The sequence below is a fragment of the Triplophysa rosa genome, linkage group LG6 (genome assembly GCF_024868665.1).
Source record: "Triplophysa rosa linkage group LG6, Trosa_1v2, whole genome shotgun sequence".
Taxonomy (NCBI): Eukaryota; Metazoa; Chordata; class Actinopteri; order Cypriniformes; family Nemacheilidae; genus Triplophysa; species Triplophysa rosa.
The window spans coordinates 7,496,755-7,518,271 of NC_079895.1; the positions used below are offsets into that span (position 1 = coordinate 7,496,755).

General features: G+C 37.4%; 1 protein-coding gene across 5 annotated transcripts in view; it reads right to left on the reverse strand.

The window, feature by feature from the left end:
• lrp1bb (low density lipoprotein receptor-related protein 1Bb) overlaps positions 1–21,517 on the reverse strand; it is a 248,639-nt gene that overhangs the window by 131,089 nt on the left and 96,033 nt on the right. For all 5 annotated transcript variants that reach the window (XM_057335506.1, XM_057335505.1, XM_057335504.1 and 2 more), the window contains 5 exons: positions 16,714–16,833; positions 14,467–14,595; positions 10,712–10,969; positions 8,165–8,327; positions 1,469–1,691 (listed from right to left, as the gene is read on the reverse strand). In XM_057335506.1, coding sequence (XP_057191489.1) covers positions 1,469–1,691; positions 8,165–8,327; positions 10,712–10,969; positions 14,467–14,595; positions 16,714–16,833 — 893 coding nt within the window. The remainder of the gene's footprint in view (positions 1–1,468; positions 1,692–8,164; positions 8,328–10,711; positions 10,970–14,466; positions 14,596–16,713; positions 16,834–21,517) is intronic.

Genomic DNA, 21,517 nt, shown 5'->3' on the forward strand with positions numbered 1-21,517 from the left:
TGGCTAAAGTATACAAACATTGCGTGCAACTGCGCATGTGCGCTAATTAGGTCTCTTTTCATACCCGAGGATGAAGGCCTTTCTGTCTGCGGTGCTTCTCCGCTTTCCTCCACTGGCCTCCCTGCGTTGTCTTTGGTCGATATTAACCAACGTTTAATTTCGACAAATAAAAATATCCTAAACTTAAAGCCTGAAGAATAATCTGCGTGCACATATGGGAAGGTTTAAAGTGGTGCTGTAAATTGACTTGCTGGACCTAACCTAATGCGGTTGCTAATGTGACGCTAATGTGGGGTCACGATCAAGGGGGAGCAAATTCCAAAGGCTGATGGCTTTTTATTTGCATGGTTTTATTTTTAACTTAACTACTATTGTTATGTTTTGTTACACTTATTGATTAAATACGCTATTCCTAATAAAAAAAAAAGATTTCTGGAAATTATCTTGCGACCCCACCCTCGCGGCCTTACGACTAGGGTTGGGAATCGTTTCAATTTTATCGATTCCGATTCCAATTCTGATTTTGCTTATCAATTTCGATTCTTATCGATTCCCAGTTTCGATTCCACAGTTGAAGTAAAACATTTAGATATCAACCTGTGTGGTCATTTAGCCTGCTTATTGACTTGTTTGCAAATACTGTATATACTGTATATATTTATGAGCACCGTTTTGTGTATATTTACACATAGAAACACACTTTTTCTGATTTATTACAATTTGTATTATAGTTGAACTACATCATGGTTAAACTGCAGTTACTATAATGCAACTATGGTTAATTTGTGATTCCTGTGCTTTAATGCAAATTCTATAGCTAAACTATGCTTACTATAGTAAAAAATATCGCTAATTTTCATAAGGGCTTTTATTGAGATATCAGCAGATCATGCAACGCATGTACTTTTCTGAAAATATGCACACAAGAATTTTAATCTCAAGTATCCGATTCCTATTCCTTTCGATTCCGATCCGATTCCTAGCCTTTCGATTCCGATTCCAAATTGGAATTGATTTTCGATTCCCAACCCTACTTACGACCCCTACTTTGGGAACCCCTGTTTTAATCCACCTACATAGTGGTTTTGTGCAGCCAGGCTTTTAAATGTTTGGTTCTCATTGCAGTTTATTTAAGCAAAGCATCTCCCACTTAGATAGAGTCTTACATCTGAAGCAACCAAATACAATGTTATGTTTCCATGTTCCATTTAAGGGCAGGGTCATCTCAGATAGTGGCGTCTGAATGTCATAAATGCTGATTATTTAACATATTTAGCTCAAATGCCATGTAGGCAGTCAATAAAAGCAATTTCAGCCAGCTTTCCATTTTTGCACACAGTGCGGATCAGATGGTCACTGAATGGACCGTGGGCGGACTGTGGAAGTGCCGTCTAAGGCTACAGCAAAAAATTCATAAACATCAAAAAGCCAAACATATTATATCAAGTACAAACATGTAAGTACGTACTTGATACCCCTGAATGATAGTATGTCTGTTTTTGCCATTGTAATCCACCATCTCTATGTAATCCAGATAAGCGTCTGCCCAGTACACTAACTTCTTCACCAGATCCAGTGTTACTGCAGTCGGCCGCTCAACCTTATAATCCACAAGGCGAGTTCTGTTGGTGCCATCCATGTTGCAGCGGTCCAGTTTGGCAACATTTCCATAGTCCGTGAAAAAAAGCATGCTGCAAGAGATGAAGAACAAGAGTGAACCCAATGAAGCTTTAAAAAAACATCACTTTAACATAGAAAGCTCCACGTTTTTCATCATCGTCGGAGTCATATTTGATTTTACTGTAACTGAAAGGTTTTTTTTTACCCATTTAACCAAGATTTCTTTGGTAACATGTATGTATGCACTTTGTTGCTAGTTTGGAGCTTGACAGCCTTTAGCCACTATTCATTTATATTGTAAAGAAATAAGCAACATGTCCTGACTGACATCTGTGGACTATGGAAGAGATAAAAATCATAAAAGATTCTTAATTTTTCTGTGAGTTTTCACTTTAATATAGATGACAGAGGGATGCTAAAGAGTGTCTGATCCTGGAAACATTTCATTGAATAAGGAATCGAACAAGCTAAGAGTAATATCAGCATCCCCAAAGCGCTACATTGACCCAGAGAAGCAAACATAAAACAAGAGAAATTAAAAACTGTACCGTAAAGAGCTATTTTAAATCACTGAAGAATAATCTTGTATTCTACTCGTATTCTAAATTCCTTAAAGCACAATATCAAGTTATTTTATTTCTCCCTTTGGTATTAAAGTTGTGGAACTCATTAAATGTCTCAAAGTCTGACTTTTAGTTTATTAGAATATTAATAAAAGATGAAAATAAAAAACAAATCTTTTTCCGCATCCCGACCTTCTTCCATTTAGGCAATCTTTTGCTTTTTTGTAAGGGTACAAATAATTGAACATTGTATTAGCGATGCGTCCCAGCCTGCCAACAATATAAACTAATTGGCTTTTGTAGCATGTACAAAGTTTCACTACAGTGCAGAGTATTTTACGAACTTCTTTCTCGGGTCCTTAGATTTGGGTCAGTTTAGAAACACTGCAACAAAGAAAGTGATTCAACATGAATACATAGGAAGAAAGACAGCATGAAAGACTCTGTGTACTGTAATGCAAAAGAATAATGTTTATGACAAGTGTCTTGTCTTCCAAAATTGAAGAATGTCTTTTTCTTTACTTTGCCTACTAGACCAGACATTGCCCAAATTGATCAATGGAACTAAAATAGAGATTTGGTGTTCTTTTTACTTCTGCTAAGGCAAACCAAAAAAATCATGACGGTCAGCATTCGTCTCTCTTTCTGAGTGTGCACACCTTTAGTTATCAAACTGCCACATATCAGATTTAGGTGCTGCTGAATCAGAATACTAAAGTCAAATATAAAGGCCAAAATATAATGACATACAGGAGGATAAAAGCTGATAAGGTATCTGCAAGTTCAGTGTCTTTTTTCGGCTGTCGAGTAAAAGTCCTCACACAGCAATCCACTAAATTATCCACACACCCCTATTTAATCTCTAGGTTGGTTGGGTCTTATAGCAAAATTGTGAATATCTTGGTGATGTAAAATCATCTAATGTTGAAGCACAGAGTTTAGCCTCCTATTAACAGTGTGTCTATATTTCATAGATGTGACCCTGGACCACAAAACCAGTCTTAAGAAGCACGGGTATATTTGCAGCAATAGCTAACAATACATTGTATGGGTCAAAATTATAGATGTTTCTTTTATTCCAAAAGTCATCAGGATATTAAGTACAGATCATGTTCCATGGAAGATATTTTGAACATTTCCTACTGTAAATATATAGAAACTTTATTTTTATGAGTGGATGCAGCAAAATCACAAACAAAAACAGCCGCAAACACGGCTACAAACTCCGCTAGCTGCTGCCCGCTCTATGGGATTTACCCACTCAAGTTTGGTATCTATTTAAATCTTAGAATTTCTGCTTTCGGGTTCATCTACTCTCCATAACATCATTACAGCGGTAAGCCAATAGAGAACGTTAAAACAAACCCATTTCTTCTTTGCAACGACCTGCTACAGAGCTTCTGATGGAGAACTTTAAAGGCGATTTTCTCAATATTTCAATTTTTTTGCACCCTCAGATTCCAGATTTTCAAATAGTTGTATCTCGGCCAAATATTGTCTTATTCTAACAAACCATACTGTACATCAATGAAAATCTTACATATTCAGCTTTCAGATGATGTCTTAATAAATCTTAATTTCAGACAATTGACCCTTATGACTGGTTTTGTGGTCCAGGGTCACATTTAATTCGGTTCTGTCTTCATTTCCAGGAGTCAGAACTGTTGCAGGAGCTCCAGCGTGTATTCCTAAATACAGAGAAAAGCCCTTTACCTGGAATTGTCTTCTTCTAACAACAGCAACATAATCAAAAGCCACTGTTTAATATATAATAATATAGAATAAATTCAGAATAAATAATTCTGAATGCAAGTCATTTAGCTTGTTAACTGTAATTGTACTCTGTTTTGGTATTTGTGGCATGTCCAAAAACACTCATGATAATGTGTTAATGAGAAGAGCACTGAAGCGCAATAATATAATAAAGCAAAATCAATTAAATTCATAATCTTGAATAAATCCATAATTTGTATAGGTTTATGTGTGACTGAGCTAATCCAACATTTATTTTTATCCATCACTGTTCAATATACTTTGTTTATTTTTGGGATCTGAATCCAATAATGAATACAGAGGGAAAATGTGGAAAAGGGAGTAACTTTCATCACAGCGGCAGAATGATAAATCAACAATACTTTATTTGTATGGTGGTTTGATAACAAACTCAATAAGCCAACAAGATATTCACAAACCAAAACACAAAACACAATGGGGATGAATCTGAATCGGTCATACATCTCATCAGCTTCCTCAGACCTTTAGACCCGGGCTTTAAGTAATCACAGCAAAGGTGACACAATGGTCGAACCCGAGCCCAGACCGCTGGAGAGTTTCATTACTGTGGAGAATAACCCAGCAGAAAATGCCTCCCCTTCTTTCACCAAGACAGATTACCAAACAAGAGAGGAAAAATAGCAGACGTATAAAGATTAGCACACAGCTCCGTTTTCATTTCGCTCTAAATCAAATCCAAGTTTCCCACCCTCCACTGACTATAGTACACATCTCTCACCATGCCTTTTTCGTTCTCCGAATTGATTTGGGGAATTGAAGTTACACTTTGAAAAGTGAGGTTAAACCAAGTTCAGTCACATTTTCTGCCGGGGGTTTTGTTTTAAATTAGAAGGCTACATTTTACATAAGCAGAGGACAAAGCGTCTTTATGAAAGCAAGAGAGAAAATATACACAAAAAAGTGGCAGGGAAAATATATCAAAACCGCGAAATGAAACAGCAAGCATTTCGTGAACTCCTTCCATAACTACCGCGCCTCATGCTGAGCCACTATCGCAAACAGCCTCGATTTCTTTTGTTTTCAGTCCATTGCTGCGGGCGGACAGGCCTCCTGCTCTCTCAGCCTCCCGCACACATGCAGCTCCGACCTCATCTGGCCAATTACAGAAGGAGGAGAAGAGAAAGCAGAACGGATAAGTAATGTAGTAAACTGCACGTCTAGTTAAGGGCCTGGAGGTTTGACCAATGCACTTCTCTCCCACATGCCCAGCCCTCAGCTGGAGGAAAACTGGCCAGTGGTACTGAAGGCCAAGTACAAAAGTTAGAAAGGCATCCCTGTGGGTAATGCTCATGTAAACATACAAATTTGAGATGGTAAAATTACACGCTCATAATAATCCATAAAAGGACATAAAAAGGCAAATCACGGCAAATGGAGAAGGAACCGCATCAAGCTTGTTTTATAAGGGTAGAAACTAGGATTTTCTGCTCACCCTCTTGTCATTTTAAACCTATATGACTTTCTGTCTTCTGCAGATCACAAAAGAAGATATTTTGAAGAATGTTGGTAACCGAAAAACAGCGGTCACCATTGACTTGCACTGGTTTTGTGTCCAAACAATACAGTAGAAGTGAATGGGTAACGCATATTGTTCGGTTACAAACACTCTTCAAAATATCTTTTGTTTTCTGCAGAAGACAGAAAGTCATACAGGTTTGAATTGACAAGAGGGTGAGTAAATGATGACAGAATTTTCGGGTGAACTATACCTTTAAGGTCTGCAGTGTAAAGTGAATAAGACGGCCTTGTGTCTCTGAAGCCATATAATAATAGTGCACATGTAAAGCATGCTGCTGACATTTTTAAGCACAAATAAAATAAACTGTTGTGCCACTTTAAAGGTGTCCTGAAATGGGCTTGTTTATTGTTTTATACTGTTGTATGAGGTCTACTTATGACGTTTGTGTGGTTTTTACATTCGAAAACATCAAAATCAATAAGTAATAGGCTATTTTCTACCCGGGTTTTGAGGCCTGAAGCACTGAAGACTTGGAAGTAAACGCCCACTGCTATGATTGGACAGCAGTTTTCGTAGTAAACTTAGTTGGAGCCTTCTGTGAATTTGGTTAGACACGTAACGTTAGGTTAAACATTATCAGGACATATCAAGCGATCTCTAACAAAGCAATAGTGACGCATAGTACAAATATGTTTTACTCACATAAGATTGCTGCGCCATACCTGTCGGATCCAATATTGACTGCACAGCACTGCTTTTTATTAATTTGAGTCTCTCCGCAAATCTAACGCCTTGTTCACAAAGGAATCCATGGTGAAATGACGCGAACAAATGCTCAATGTTTCACCCACGTAAGCGGGAACGTACTTAAAAATAAACTTCAACCACGCATTCCTAATATCAGAATCCGAAGGAAGCGACTGTGTTCTTCCACAACCAGGCGCTGCACAATGTTGCATGTTTGTTGCTTGGTCGCTCTAAATAAAAATAACAGTTAAACAAGTCCTCACTTTTGCACATATGACACGGGGCTAGCCGCCCTCGAGAGCCCTTCGCTAAAGTGACAGGGTTGCCAGATCTTCACAGAAAAAATGATCAAATAAAGACAAAACCAAACCTTAAAATGCAAATTGTTTATATATTTTATAAGACCAAAAATTCTTAAAATCTGCAACAGACCATTTATTAAGACCTAAGTGCCGAGGCTTTTGGATCTAAGACCAAACGACAAGCCCTTATTAATAACAAACATGGCAACACAGCAAAAGAGCGCTGTGTGATGGAGCCTTCAGCATGAACACAACACAGCGCATATCAGCAGTTTAGTTTAAACTGACGGACAAAACGAATCTTTAGCCGAAAAATATGTCGCTATGGTTACCAGTTTGTGGATCATCACAAATGCGGGAGTGTGTACTATGTGTGGCTAAAGTCATTCGCGAACCAGTGGGCGGGGCTAGAGAAGTAGTCGTTGATATTTTTCTGTGGATGCGGTGTTCAACCTATCTATAACAGGTGCATTCCAGGACCTGGCGTTCACTGAGCCTGGTGTCAATAACAGATGTAATTTCAGTGACAAGGGCGTTTTCAGTTCTGACACTTACAGGAAGTTTGCTTGAATACGATTCCCTCTTATACAACAAAATCTCGGGTTAAAATTGTGGTTTTAATTCATGGCTCCTTTAAAGTGCATAATTTCAACGTAAAAACATTGCTACAAAACTGTTAATGCAACCCTGGTTTTCTTTCATTTCAAACTGCGTAATTCAGAGTCATCATGATTCTACTTTTGCCAGAATAACAACACGCAAACAAAAGGATGACACCCGAACTCTAAAGAACGGAAAATGTGATGGCCTGGGTCGTCCCTGCAGTCTTTAGACATACTGAACATTGGTGCTACAATTTAGCTTCACTGGGCACAAGGTGTCTCATTAAAAATCCTGGAACAGTGTGCTCTGCCTGTCCTTGCAAGCTCATGAATAAACGGGACTCTCCGCTGAATTCCTATTCTGAGCTCGCCGGGAATATTAGCACGGAGCTCCTTTTTAGCAGCTAATAACTAGAATAATTATTTTGCCCTTCTCTTTTCAAAATGATTTGTGTTCCTTGTTTTTCCCAGAACATTTCAACAGTCCCCACATTAACATGTGGGCTCCATGGCCACCTTGTTTTAACAGTGGCTTTGTGTCGTCAAAACAAAACAAAAACCCGTAAAAAAGATTTCTGCAAGGGTGTTATGGATCATTGGCTGATGGATAAACCATGGAATGCTAATGACAATCCAGACCGGTTGCTGTAACATAATCATGGAAAATGCTGGAAATATTAGAAATAGCGAAAAAGAAGAGAAGATATTCGGCTAAACGGTTAAAGAGACAGTTAATAAAAATAAAAATTCTTATTCTCATTGACTGGAATCTAATGGTGGCCAAGAACTGTTTGGTTACAAGCATTCTTTCAAATATCTCTTCTCTGTGTTCATCAGAATAAATAAATGTTTACAGATTTGGAACATATTGAGAGTGAGTAAATAAAGACATTATTTTCGTTTTTTGGTGAACTGTCCCTTTAAGGGTGTTCTAGTGGTGAGGGTTATGTGAAACCTTTGCCAATGTCCAACACACATTCATAATAAAAATGTTTATAGAGAGATTGGAAATCTGATTATAAAAGGTCAAAGATGAGATCTCCCTATGATATTTCCAAATGTGAATTTTAAACTCACCCCATCAGAGGATCCAAAGCGATGGCTGTAGGGTTCACCAGGTCTAGGTCTATCACTGTGACACAGGTGTCTCCATATTGGTTGCACACAAATATCCTGTCGCTTGCTCGATCCACGAAGTAAAAGTTTCCCGTGAGCCAGTCAAATGCTAACCGGTCAACATCTAGAGGAGATACAAACATGATTACTTTACACAAAACAAGCTCATTTCATATATACTGTATGTAAATATGTATCAGTTTTGTGTATTTTGTAAAAGTCTCAGACATCATTAAAGGATGATATTTACAGTGAATCACATACCAAGTGAAGCTGTTATCACATCAGGTATCAAGCATATGTTCATTACTAGTCATTGTGAGCTCTTGCAATGAGGTGCTAATTAGTCATATTCATGATAAAAACATTGTTTATAAAAATCAGATTCTCAGTTTAAGCACAAGAGGTACTTTTCACCAAGGCTTCAACAGATCGGTGAACAATCCACAAGTGTCAGACAGACTTTACATGTGGAGACGTGAAAACATATTCTACATATTTTGTGAAAAAATACAAAATGGAGACGCGTATTTGCAAAAAAGTTGAGATTAGCTTTCTGATTCAAGAATTAAACACATTTAGTATACAAAATGAAACCAAAAATTAAAAGAAATTGTGCAACATGGTGGAAACTTATAAATAAATAAAAGTAGGAAAAGTGCCTCCTAAAGTAAGTGATTTAGCAAATATATCAGTTTTTGCAAGAACTGGTAGATAATAAAGTCCGGGTCCATTAGAGGCTCTTAATGCACAGCACTAGGTTTGAAATATATTATAACTGAAATGCTTTGCTTTGCTTTATTCCAAAGTCATAAAGAAAACTGGCCATTATTTGAATCAATATATCAAAATGAGAACATGCACTTACTTCTTCACTGATTCAAGTCTACAACTAAATAGCAGATAAATCATCTGCACTATGAGATCTGTCATAATTCTGTCCCATCATGTCATGTCTTTCTTGGTCTTGTGGCAGAATCATGGCAAAGCCTTAGGTTTTATGTGGAGAGAGGCGTTTTGGCCCTGTAGGCCTTCCATATACTCTCTCTCTGGTCTTGTCTCTGTTCCCGCCCTCTCGTTCCTCATTTAGCTCTCCATTAGTGTTTCATCCCCTACACCTATTCCCTTGTTAATTATCCTCTGTCTGTCCCCCTATATAATATCCTCGTGTCTATTGTCCTGTGCTTGTTCGTTGTGCTTGTGTGCTTTGTTCCACGTCGTGATGATGTTGTGTCTTACCTATGATATTTCCCGAAGTCAAGTAAGTCTAGTTTAGTGTTAGTTTATTGTAGTCATGTCAAGTGTTGTATTTAGTCTTTGTTAGTTTAGTGTAGTCAGTTTTTGTTCCTGTTTGCCTGTTATATTATTTCCCTTGTTATCGTGTCTTGTTTTCCCCATCGTGGGTTTTTGTTTTGTTAGTATTTTATTATTAAAGTCTTTCTTGTCAACCCCTTCACGCTGCCTGCATTTGGGTTCTACCACCCCGACCGTGACAGAGATCCATCAACATTAGGTTGAACTACACAAACATGATCTTTAGATTTTGCAATGTATAAACCAATCCATGCACAGGATGAGTGCATAAATGGTGAACTCTGTTAGCATCTACTGTATACAGTTTACGCATAAATGAGCATCTGTAAAGTACTCAGACGATCAACTATTTCTAGTGAAAATGGTAATGTTGATCCATGCACACTAATGGCTGATATTACTCACAACACATTTCTAAAAGGAGGAACTTATTTATGCCACACACTAAATAAAAAACTAAACGGTATTGTAAAACTACATAAGAAATAATAAATGAAGAAGAGCTGAAACGCAAGGAGTAATGTACAGTAAATTCCTAATTTGATGGCAAGGTAAGTGTCCACACACACTATACATTATTAATAGAGGTTCACTTCCGTGATTTAGAATGATTCTAACATCAAACAAACCCCGGTGCACACAACATTGCTTGTGTAAAAGGTGCCCAAGTGGTTTTGTGCCAAAACTTTGCATTTGAACTGAATAAGCCACGCCCCACTGGATGTTGAATTGGGATGCCAGGAAGTGGAATTCACTGTATTGCAATTCAAACTGACTAATAACAAAAAACAATTAGGTCTATTGATTATGTTGACTATTCCACCTTATTTATTCCATAATGGTTTTAGGGACATACGATATTTCTATAAACTAAAGTTATAATATAAAAAGCTAATATGTCATACTGATGGTTTTAGGGACATACGATATTTCTATAAACTAAAGTTATACTATAAAAAGCTAATATGTCATACTGTTTGTGTCATAAATTCACTTTATCAGTTACATAAATTTTCAGTTTTCCAGTTGACTTTACACATCCTTAAATTTTAATTCCATTCATATTCAGTTCAAGTAAAAGTATTGAGGAATTTCTCAGTTATTGAATTTCTTTCTTTGTTTATCATCATCTTTCAAAATAAAAGCCTTTGTTTTTTCTCCAGAGCCTCCTTTAACACCTAGCATGAAACGTACCGTGGAGATTCTGGACTGTCTTTACTTCCTGTTCCTTAGTGAAACCACTCGCTTTCCTCATTCTGGCGCACCGGAGTTGTCCTGTTGACCCTGAAGATGTGACCCAGCACACTGATTCCTCCTTATGGTTGAAATCCAAGCCAAGAGTCTCATTTAAGTCCAGTTGTTTGAGGGTTTGCAGGCGGGATCCATTTAGGGCTGTGATTACAATACTATCCGAGCCTCCGATCAGCAGAGCTGCAGGGTTTTCACCGGGTTCTGGAATAGAAGGACAGGAAAATGGTGACAAGACTGCTTGAGGCCAAGAATTTCCTCGTCATTCCATGCTTTCACTAGAACAGGATAAAATAGGCTAGCGCAGAGGGCACGGGTAATTGAGAAACATGTCTCCTAGGATTGAAACCCATTTTCAAAAAGCAGCAGTCAGCTGCATATTTCTGTTCCTATTCAGTTTTTATTGTATTTTGAAAGTGATAGTAGATATTATATCCAGGTTTGAAAAGTTACCAAGATGAAAAGGAGCATCCATCACTTACCGTTATGTCCGATATAGCAAGGGAATGATATATAATAGACCATCTACATAGTGTATCGCAAAAATAGTAGGGTTGTCAAAAGATTAATCGCATCCAGAATAAGTTTGTGTTTACAAAATACATGTCTGTGTACTGCGCATACTTATTTTGTATTTATAAAAACATACACAGACGTGCATATTAAAAAATATATATAGAATATAAAATAAATATATAAAATATGTAAATATTTCCTAAATATGTATACGTGTATGTGTTTATAAACACAAAATTAAAATGTACAGTACACAGACATATTATGTAAACTTTTATTCTGGATGCGATTAATCACGATTACTCATTTGACAGCCCTTAAAAACAGATATTCTGAATAATAAGTTACACATAAATGACAATATATCTAACTAGCTTAAACTTCCATTTAAAATAATATATACATTAAAGATTTGTAATATATTTGTGTAATATATTAAATAATAGCAATATTAAATGAATACATAACAGGCATGTGATCTGACCTTTGAAGGTCAACCAACAAAACATCTTCCTTTTTATTCTTATGCAGTTTAATTTTAAGAGTCGTATTAAAAATTCACCTTTCTAATGGCTATGTCATACTCCCCCATCAGATGGCTGGGTAGCGTCAATGCTCTAAAATTGATATGCATGAGCTTTTACATCTAATGGAAACCTCATAGCTACCCTTGTGCAACAACCTCTTTCTGCTAAATTAATATTAATGTAGGTGAGCACTGAGTTCAGTTAAGTTTATGGGTAATGATATTCAGTTTATTCCTCATAGGAAAGCAGTCACATTGATTAAAAGCAGGACGGATTCAGCATCCAGCAGCAAGGTGTGCAGCTGCCTGCGAGCTATTTCCCGCTGTACAGTAGTGGCGTAATCCCCGTTCAATTTAAAACGTGCAAACTGGTTCCAGTGCAAAGCACCCATATATTTACCAGGACGTGTGATATTATTAGGTCGCAAACTGCTTTGCACAAGGTTACCCTTGAGGGCTTCATATTTATACTGAGACACACTTTACATATGAGATTTGCGCTTAACATCACTCATACTTGCGGGAATGTGGTTACAACAGCAGAATGCGCCTACAAATGAAATTATGGCCCCCTGTAAGCAGTGAAACTTACTGATGTGGGAAATAGCTTCAAAATGATGTAAAGGGTAACCATGACAACAATTTCCCATATACACATACCTGCAAATGGAAGTGTATTTTCACATTTGCATTTTTATGTAAAATATGTCATTTTAACTGCAATTTTCTCATCTGTTGCTGCTCATGTTGCTAAACATTCCCTCTCTGATGCATTCAGCTTCTTCCTCAGAATTGAAGATGTTAATCAGATATTATCCACAAACATGACACCTGAAGATGCTGTAAGTGATGTCAGCTAACTCATTTTGCTATCTTCAGTCACCCCGTCTTTCAAGCTCTGCTCTCTGAAGACTTCCTGCAAGCCAGCATGCAAAATGACTGCCACAGAGCAATGCATTATATTTGATTGATCACAACACCTATTTCAGCGATATCTATCAAGAAAGCTAGTGCACTATGTGTGTTTGTCGCTCCATTCTATGCATAAATGCACTACTAATATTGTTATTAAGAGTCTGTTTAATTCCCCCTAATATTCTAACAATGCTCACAGTCATAGAAAAACTAGTAATTGCACAGTTTGGAACCAAATCCAGCTTTTTATTAAACCGACTACAATTACCTGATTCAAAAACTTCTAATCTTTAAAAGGGATTAGAATCCATTTAGAATAGTAGTGAATGTTTTCCCTACAAAACCCCCTTATTACAAAGCTGCAGATTCAATGATAAACTTGATTGGATTTCTGGCTGGTGGGAAGACGCTCTCACACGCAGGTGCCATTAGGCAAGCAATCATTGACAGAGTCTGATAAAGACAGAGAATAGCTGTCCTTCAGGTCATGCACTTCATAAAATTCAGCCTCTACTTAATCCTCAATGTCTGGTTTATCTTCCACCAATAGCTCCATTATTTCTGTCCCTTGGCACAGCAACGCTGATATCAGGACTTTGGAGAAATCTCCAATGCAAACCCGGACCGTCTCAATTTTGAGGTCTTCGTGAGAATGGAGGGCTGGAATTTGCAGCTTAGTCTGGATTTAATTTTTTTTTAAACAAACATCTTGTTTGGTGAGACAAACTTATCTGTGACCTTCCCAGAAATAAATGACCTCTACTGAACTTTCAACACAATCTCATGGGAATTTGTAACTGTTTTACGAGGTGGCTAATTCGTATGAATTCGTTCGATCTCATTTGTACAGCACATGTTAGTACGATTTGCTTTCCCAAATAACACAGGTACATCTATAAGATGTCTGCTAAAGATCTGTAGATCTGGAAAACACCTGCTGTGTAAAAACATCTGATAAACATCTTAGAAAGAGCAGTTTCACATACATTCTAAATCATAAACATCTTACAGACATCTTCGAGATGTCTATATGACATCTGACAGCCGACGTCTCAATGACGTATTCCAGATAAGCAAACAATCAAAAAAATGTCTTGCAGAGATCAAATAGACGTCTGTCAGATGTATGTGTGCTATCAGGGTTTTGTGCCAATGACGATGAGGTTTAGGGGAGGGGCTTCAGTATTACTTTTTCTAATAATCGTAGGTTTTCAGATCATACGAATTCATAGCAATCTCGTAAAAATAGCTATGAATTCCAAATAAAGAAAAGCACCATTTAATACACCTGATTCTTCAAAAATAAGCATAGCCACATTTAATAAAGAAATTATTATTCATTCTGATTTATATTGATATAAAATGACCTATACCATACAATGAGAGTTCAGTCATACCATCTGATTTCTCACTAGCCGTAACCTAGCATAGCATGCAACACGTGGGCCGTACATTCATTTCACATCAAACACACAACCCGTTCATTCATCAAGCTCACAGCTCAGTAGCATTTCATAATACTCAACCATACATTACAACAGGCTATTTTTTCCAAGGTCGGAAAATTACCATCTCCACAGGCTGCTTACAGCAAAGCTGCAAGTTAATTACATTCACATCACACAGACTAATAAAATCCTCCTTGTCTCAACCCAGTGCATTCTGTGAAAGAATAATATCAAGACGTGACTCCGTTTCAGGTGGCTTATGCAGATCTCCGGTCATTAATTTGACACGCTCTTACCGTGTTTGGCTATGCAGGAGCGTCTGTTCGACTGCAGGCTGTACCCATCTGTGCAACTGCACCGATATGACCCATAGGTGTTCATGCAGGTCTGGCTGCATGTCCCGTACATGGCGCATTCATCATGATCTGTACACAGAGGAAGAGTCATTTATGACAAAGTAGGAGTGCTCAAACGTGACCTAAATACATAAAATCCATTTAATGTGGTCTCTCCCCGTGCCACCTTGTATCTCTAGGCTGGCCTTGTCCTGCAGCAGTCTCCAGAGCTTTGCCTGTTAAGACCGCAGCTCTGTGTAATGTTCGAGTGGTGATTTGCTGGTTAGTCCTGCATGACTTACAAGAAGTCTGAAGTAAATTCAGTGGAAATGGCTCTTCGCTGCTCTTCAATGTAAAGAGGGAGATCTATTCTACATTGGAAAACTACCATTCCAAAATTATTTCTGCTACTTGGACAAATATACGACAAACAGCTGTTATGCCTATAAGACAATTTCGTTTAGTCCAGTCATAAGTGGGAAACAATTGTAGTTTCTGAACAATATACTAGTTACATGTCTTTTATAGCAAATATTGTAATGCATAGCCTACACTGTAAAAGCTGTGATTTTATGGAATTTTACGGTTTTATTTTACAGGATTTTCACGTATTTTTGAAAAGCAAAGAATTTAAGTGACAGAAACTGTAAATTTACAAGATTGGTGTAAAATAATGTGAAAACATGTCATTTCACTATACAAAAAACATTAGCAGCTGCTGGGCAAAAAAAAAACTGTGTATACAGTGTACATTCTAACACCTGCATTGAGGATTGTGATTTTTTTAACATTTTCAGTTTGGGGCAGGAGTGGGAAAAAAAAGAAGAGTTACCTGTACTATTTAATAGACGGTTTCTTACACACACGCTGGCCCAAGTTAACTTCAGATCTGTGTTTGGTTATAATAGAACAATTCCTTTTATATTTAAATTATATTAATCCTTTTTTATATTTTATTGTTAATTAAAGATGGGGTAACATGCTATTTCATGCATTCTGACTTCTTTACACTGTTAAACGGGCTGGCTTCTCATGCTTAACATGGTCAACTTGTTAAAAACGAGTTGGACCTGTGACATAGTATTTCTGTGCTCGATACACTCCCTCAGCACTCCAACTTGTTTCGGAAAGTTTTTTATAAGTCTGGATCCCTGTTTCGTAACAGGGATCCTATTCCTTTTATTGGCCATTCTCCCGGAAAAGCACTCACACACGTCATCCACCTAGCGAAAGAGCATGCCCACGCCCTAGCATGAGAGAAAGAGCATGCCCAAGAAAGAGCACGCCCATCAATGCCTCTTCACTCAGCTGACGGAAGTTCAGCTGTGTTTGTTTGCTCACTGCATTTCGGTGATGAATGTTATATAAACGGTGGATATAACGCTGGATTTGGAGATCGTTTGAAACTGATAGATGGCGCGGTCCCAGCGCTAAAAGATGGCGGATATGAACTGCATGTGGTAAGTCAAACTAAGTCATATGTCTGTGTTTTGTTGGCATTCGGCGCGTACGTGCATAATGTAAACAACAGGAAGGGATAATGTGATGATGTATTGTGTGCTCGTGCTGTAGTTCCGTCCCCCCTGCCTGCCTCCTGCAGCTCGTCTTTTTCCGGAAATAATCGCACAGCAGTATCTCTCTTTTATAAATTTAATCAAACTAAATACTCTTTGAAGATACGAAGTATGCAATACTACTGTATAGGTACTCAAGATTAATATGAGATTGGCAGAAACCGCGTGTTACTTCATCTTTAATTGTATTAAACTAAATCAAAACCACTCAACAGTTATTGATTCTTTGCAGAGGTGCACTGGAAGTTAAGTTTGGCCACATAACGTTTGTTTATGTTGTTGCCGCTGAAAAATATAAAAAGTCTAAAAAAAGTTTTAGTCCTCTTCAACTCCAACTTTCCATTGCCTAAATATTTCAATTGGCTCAGCTAAAATGACAGAGCACATTCTAGACAGCTACCGTTTTAAAGATTCAAGTAGGGCACTTGCACAGATGCTCTGAATGGCTCAAAGTACTGATGAGCATCTTACAGAAAAGTGATTTATCTACTTACAAATGCTAATCAAAACTTGTTCACTGAAAAACTGTTACATAAGATACCCGGTCTGAAATAAAGCGGTAGAAAGACCCTACTCTCTGAACTCAATCATTCATCGGAGATTTTGGTGACTGGTGCAACCCTGTAGCGCCTACCTCTGCAGCTCCGGCCGTCCTCTCCCACCTCAAATCCATCCGCACAAAAGCAGAAGGTGCCGTTTCTGGTCATGATGCACCCGTAGCGGCAGTGCAGCTCGTGACAGGCTGACAGGAGCTCTGTGGGAGGAGAGAGACAGAAAGAGTTGGAGAAGTAGAGGAAAAACATGTAAATTGCTTTTTGATTTCACCCCTCTAAAAGCTCTTCCTTCCCATCAGTACGAGGGTGTGCCGGCGCGCTCTGACAGCTGCAAGCCAGAGGCAGGGATCAATAGCACTCCGTGCGGGTGGAATCAGAGAGGTGCTCCACACAGGGAAATAGCGATGAAATGAGAAGAAATACCTAACTATTTTGTTGGAAACTCTGCCAGAAAAGAAAAAGGGTTTGGGGCAGGGACCGGTGAAAGCTTTTAGTAATTCTTATCTTCTGTGCTTGAAATTCAATCAACCTGCCACAAAAGAGTTGTGCGCAAGTAGCTATTAGGTTTTTGATTAATGGATCTCACGGTGGACTTTCATTGAAGTTTCAATTTTATATTGTTCATTTTTGGGAAAAGAAAAATGGAAATGTCAGCTAGATTCTTTTGTGGTCAGGCATCCCTGATGACCGAGAGGGGCAGATTTGTGGTGTTGCTGTACAGTTTGTTGTTTCTGAGATGTTTATATTCAATATCTTTTTCATGTAGTGTAATTAGAGAGATCAACAGAATATAAATGACGTAAAATGTTGAAAATATGCAGATTAATTGATCTTGCAAACAAATACATTTTGTTGAAATTCAGACACTGGACTGGAATGGTGATAAATGCAAAAAATGCTGATTCAATGAAAATTTGGAATGGTCTCTTACTTTTTCCACAGCTGTATATAGGCATGTTCAAAGAATTCGATAAAGGCAAGTAAAGCATTGACTAGGCATTACAAAGAGTCAATTTTCTCATTAAGGCTGTAACTAGTCCACAGCATTACACTTTGCAATTGAGCTGCAATCTGTGCCACAATCTACTTGGGTGCTACCGTCAAATAAAATTCTATTGTAATGCATCTTGGGCCGTAAGCTATGAAAGCACATTAAGTTAAAAACATAACTTTTAAAAACATATCTCGAGACTCCTGTGTTCTGTTCCATTTCTTTGCACTCCATCTGGCGGTTTTATTTTTAATTGCAAGAATTCATCTTGTGTTTGTGCATTCATGCAGCTGGCAGATGCTTTTGATCCAAAGATTATCCCAAGTCATTTACATTGCATTTAAGGCTGGTATGAAGTTTATCACTCCCATCCTTGCCATTGCTAGTGCCATTCTCTTCATGCCATATGCACTACTAAAGCATGCAGACAACTTCATAAAACACCAAGATGCATGCATTAAACAAATTAATAAAAGACTTACATGGTCACTGCACTTTTACTGTCTAACTGAAAAAATCTACTAATTTACAGAAAATCTTTATACATAATGAATGCAGTTTAATAAAGCCCAGATTCTTTATAACAGTGTTCTGTGGATCAAACATCACAAAAATCCACAAAGCGAAGACAAGTAAAAAAACTGTTCTTTATAAAACAGGAGACTAACTCAAGCACAAAAGCTTTTTAAACTATTCAAAAACATAATTTAATGCTTTATACTATCAGTATCAAGTTGAATCAAAATGATTCTGATATTAGACACAATGAACACTGCAATGTAAACTGCAAAAACACGCATTCCGTGTGTGCAATATCTGACAAAATGAACATAACATGACAATTTTCTACTAAGTCAACCCTTAAATTCACTTTTGAGTTATTTTTTGTCTCTATTCCTCACCGCATTGCCTGTCATTCTCTCCGTAAAGTCTCAGTGGAATACTATTGCAACAACCTGAAATTATTTTCATGCAGTACAGACAACAAAGGCCAAATCAGCACGTCTCTGAAAGGCCCTGTCTGCCTGTCACATATTAAATCATGTGGCAGTTCCTGAGAAAAGCATGAGACCCATCCAGCTATTGTTCACTGCTCTTTTCTGACGTTTGTGGGCGTGGATTTGACTGTGCTATTACAATTAGTACAAAGACTGCCAATTTACCGGCTTCAAAACTCTGTAAGACACTATGCGAATCTGAAATGATGAGCTCTCAAGATGAAGAGCTTTCCTTCAACTATTTATAAGACATGCAGTTGCTAAACATTAATTATAATTAATTATGCAAATCTGTTCCTTGATTCGTTACATATTGTGTCTGATTACAATGATTAACTGAGGACCAATTCACCAAATCAAGACTTATACTTCATGTTATACTGTATACTGTATGTTATGAAAAAACACTAAATAACAATTAAAAAAATCTTAATGAAATCTTTGTATTTCAACTGTGGGTACCAATGGTAAGAAAATCTGTTACAGGAATTTACTGTGCATGTAATGTTATTTTTTGAATACTATTCAGATTACTATTGTTATTATTTACGCTAATTATATCAACACGTTAAAATTGACAGACCTAATTTAGATACATGTGTTGCAATTAAAACGTAGTTAAAAGACAGATGTTTATTTCACCTTCCCATTTTCAGAGTTGTTTTGAAAGCTGGTTGCTGCCATGCTCAAGCAGGTATGAGGGATTGATGGGAATCAACTGAAGTTCAGTTTTCTTTGTCTTGACTGCAATGCAAGTGACACACTTAGGTGAAGCTGCTTTTGTCATTACAAATGCAATACAGCTGTGTCAGCTGTGTCGGCTGAAAAGCATCAATGGACAATGCTCAGAGCATATCTTAAGGTTAAAAATCATTTGCGTAAAGAAATGGTGCACAGCATTAACTAGTAACACCAAGTAAAGCCAAACCCAACTGCACATTCTATAGAGTGTTGCAGTCATAATGTAGTTTTGTAGGTGAAAACCCGGAAATTAGTATTTTAGCACTTAAGATTCCCTCGTTAAAGTCAAAAGTTTTTTTGAGAAGACGACATTTCTACATTTTTTTTCTACAACATAAACCACACCAGTAATTTAAGGTCAAAGCTTTTTAAAGCATTTCCGTGTATTGCAAAAGGTTGCTGCATCATCACACATAGAAATATCAACAAATAATTCAAAATAGACACATTTCCCCAAAATTGGGAACATGTTATTAATAAAGTTTAAAAAGTGGAAAGCTTGGTGATGTTGACCGACTGTGTTATAGTTTTTTTTTTTTTCATATTGTACCTGTAATGATTTTATGTAGACTTCATTCATAATCCAAAAGCCTATGGAAAAAAATCGTATTTGCTTTTAGATGGGCGAGCCTGTATGATGCTAACTTCTGTGTTGACATACAAAAATACGTCTTCACTGTCACATCATGAGCAAAGCTGGAATGCTTGAATAACAAACAGCAGTATTTTCATAAAATGTCATACACCAGACAGACATCACAGAAACAGGTGTCCTGACAAATCACACCTGTCTTCCTAACATCCTCAGTATCGGTGCCAGGATTAATTACTTGAGGGGGCATTGGAAGTTTCAAAGGGGGCAAACATTTGTCACTTACTTATAATAAATAATATAATAAATGTAACACTGCTAAAATGCACGGTTGTATTCTAACAGATGTTCAAAATTAATGTTTACACTTTCCCTTAAAAAAGAAAAACATACAACAAATGATCTAAAAACAAAGAGAAGATAAAATATTATTTATGTCAATATCTATTTTGCAATCAGTTCTTACAACACGCTGGCAGACGTGTCTTTGGAGGAGAGGTTTTGAGAAGAGAGCATTAGCTATAAAACTAACCCTAACCCTATTTTAATCCTAAAAAAACATCTATTTTAAACTCTGATCTTGCTATTCACACCCATTAACGTTGAGTGTCTACGTTCTTTACCTTTTAATTGGATGCGTGCTGCTTTGTGAACACAAAAAGCCTAAACAAAGAAATGAGACGGCAGGACGTCAGATATCCAGGACTAATCCTTATATCTGCTTTCAGACACCAGCGCTCACTCCTGACCTGACACAGAGCCAGACAGAGAAATATTCACAACAATCTGTCTGCTGGTAATGGGGAAAATGTCATGGCTTGCTAGGCAGAGTTGTCACAACCGTAGAAAAGACAAAAACATAGAAATCATGTTCAACATTGAATAAGGATCTGTGACGTGTTCGCAATTCATTATTGTAGGCAGAAGAATATAGAGACACTGTTACTTTAATAAAGTTATTTTTGTAAAGTGTCGCCCATCTCAAATGCAGTAGGCGAACTAACCTGAACCGCTTTGTAACAGGTTACTTTACTTACTCAAACATGTTAATGGTCCAGTGCATTAAATTTAGCGGCATCTAGTGGTGAGGTTGCGAACTGTAACCAACAGCTCACTCCACCACTCTCCCCTTTCTTTTGAAGCACTACAGTGGCTGACACAGGACTAAGATGTCGTCTTGCCAAAGGAAATAACGCATTTACGAAACGCTCTGTAGAGCAGTTTGTCTGTTTAGGGCTACTGTAGAAACAACATGGTGAATTCCATGCAAGGGGACCCGCGATGTATGAAATAGCTCATTCTAAGATAATAAAAACATAACGCTTCATTATGTAAGGTCTTTATACACCTCTGAAGACTCTTTATACCTGACCATGTGACTAAAACCAACCAATCAGATGATCACATTTAACCCCCACTGTAATTGACAATTGGCAGACTCCTTGATATGCAAATGTCAAATCTTTCATCAACACCTGTAATTTTAGTAATGCTAAAAAATTATCTTCTGGGAAGGATATTGTAAAACAAAATTATATGTATTTTGTTAATACAGAACCTAT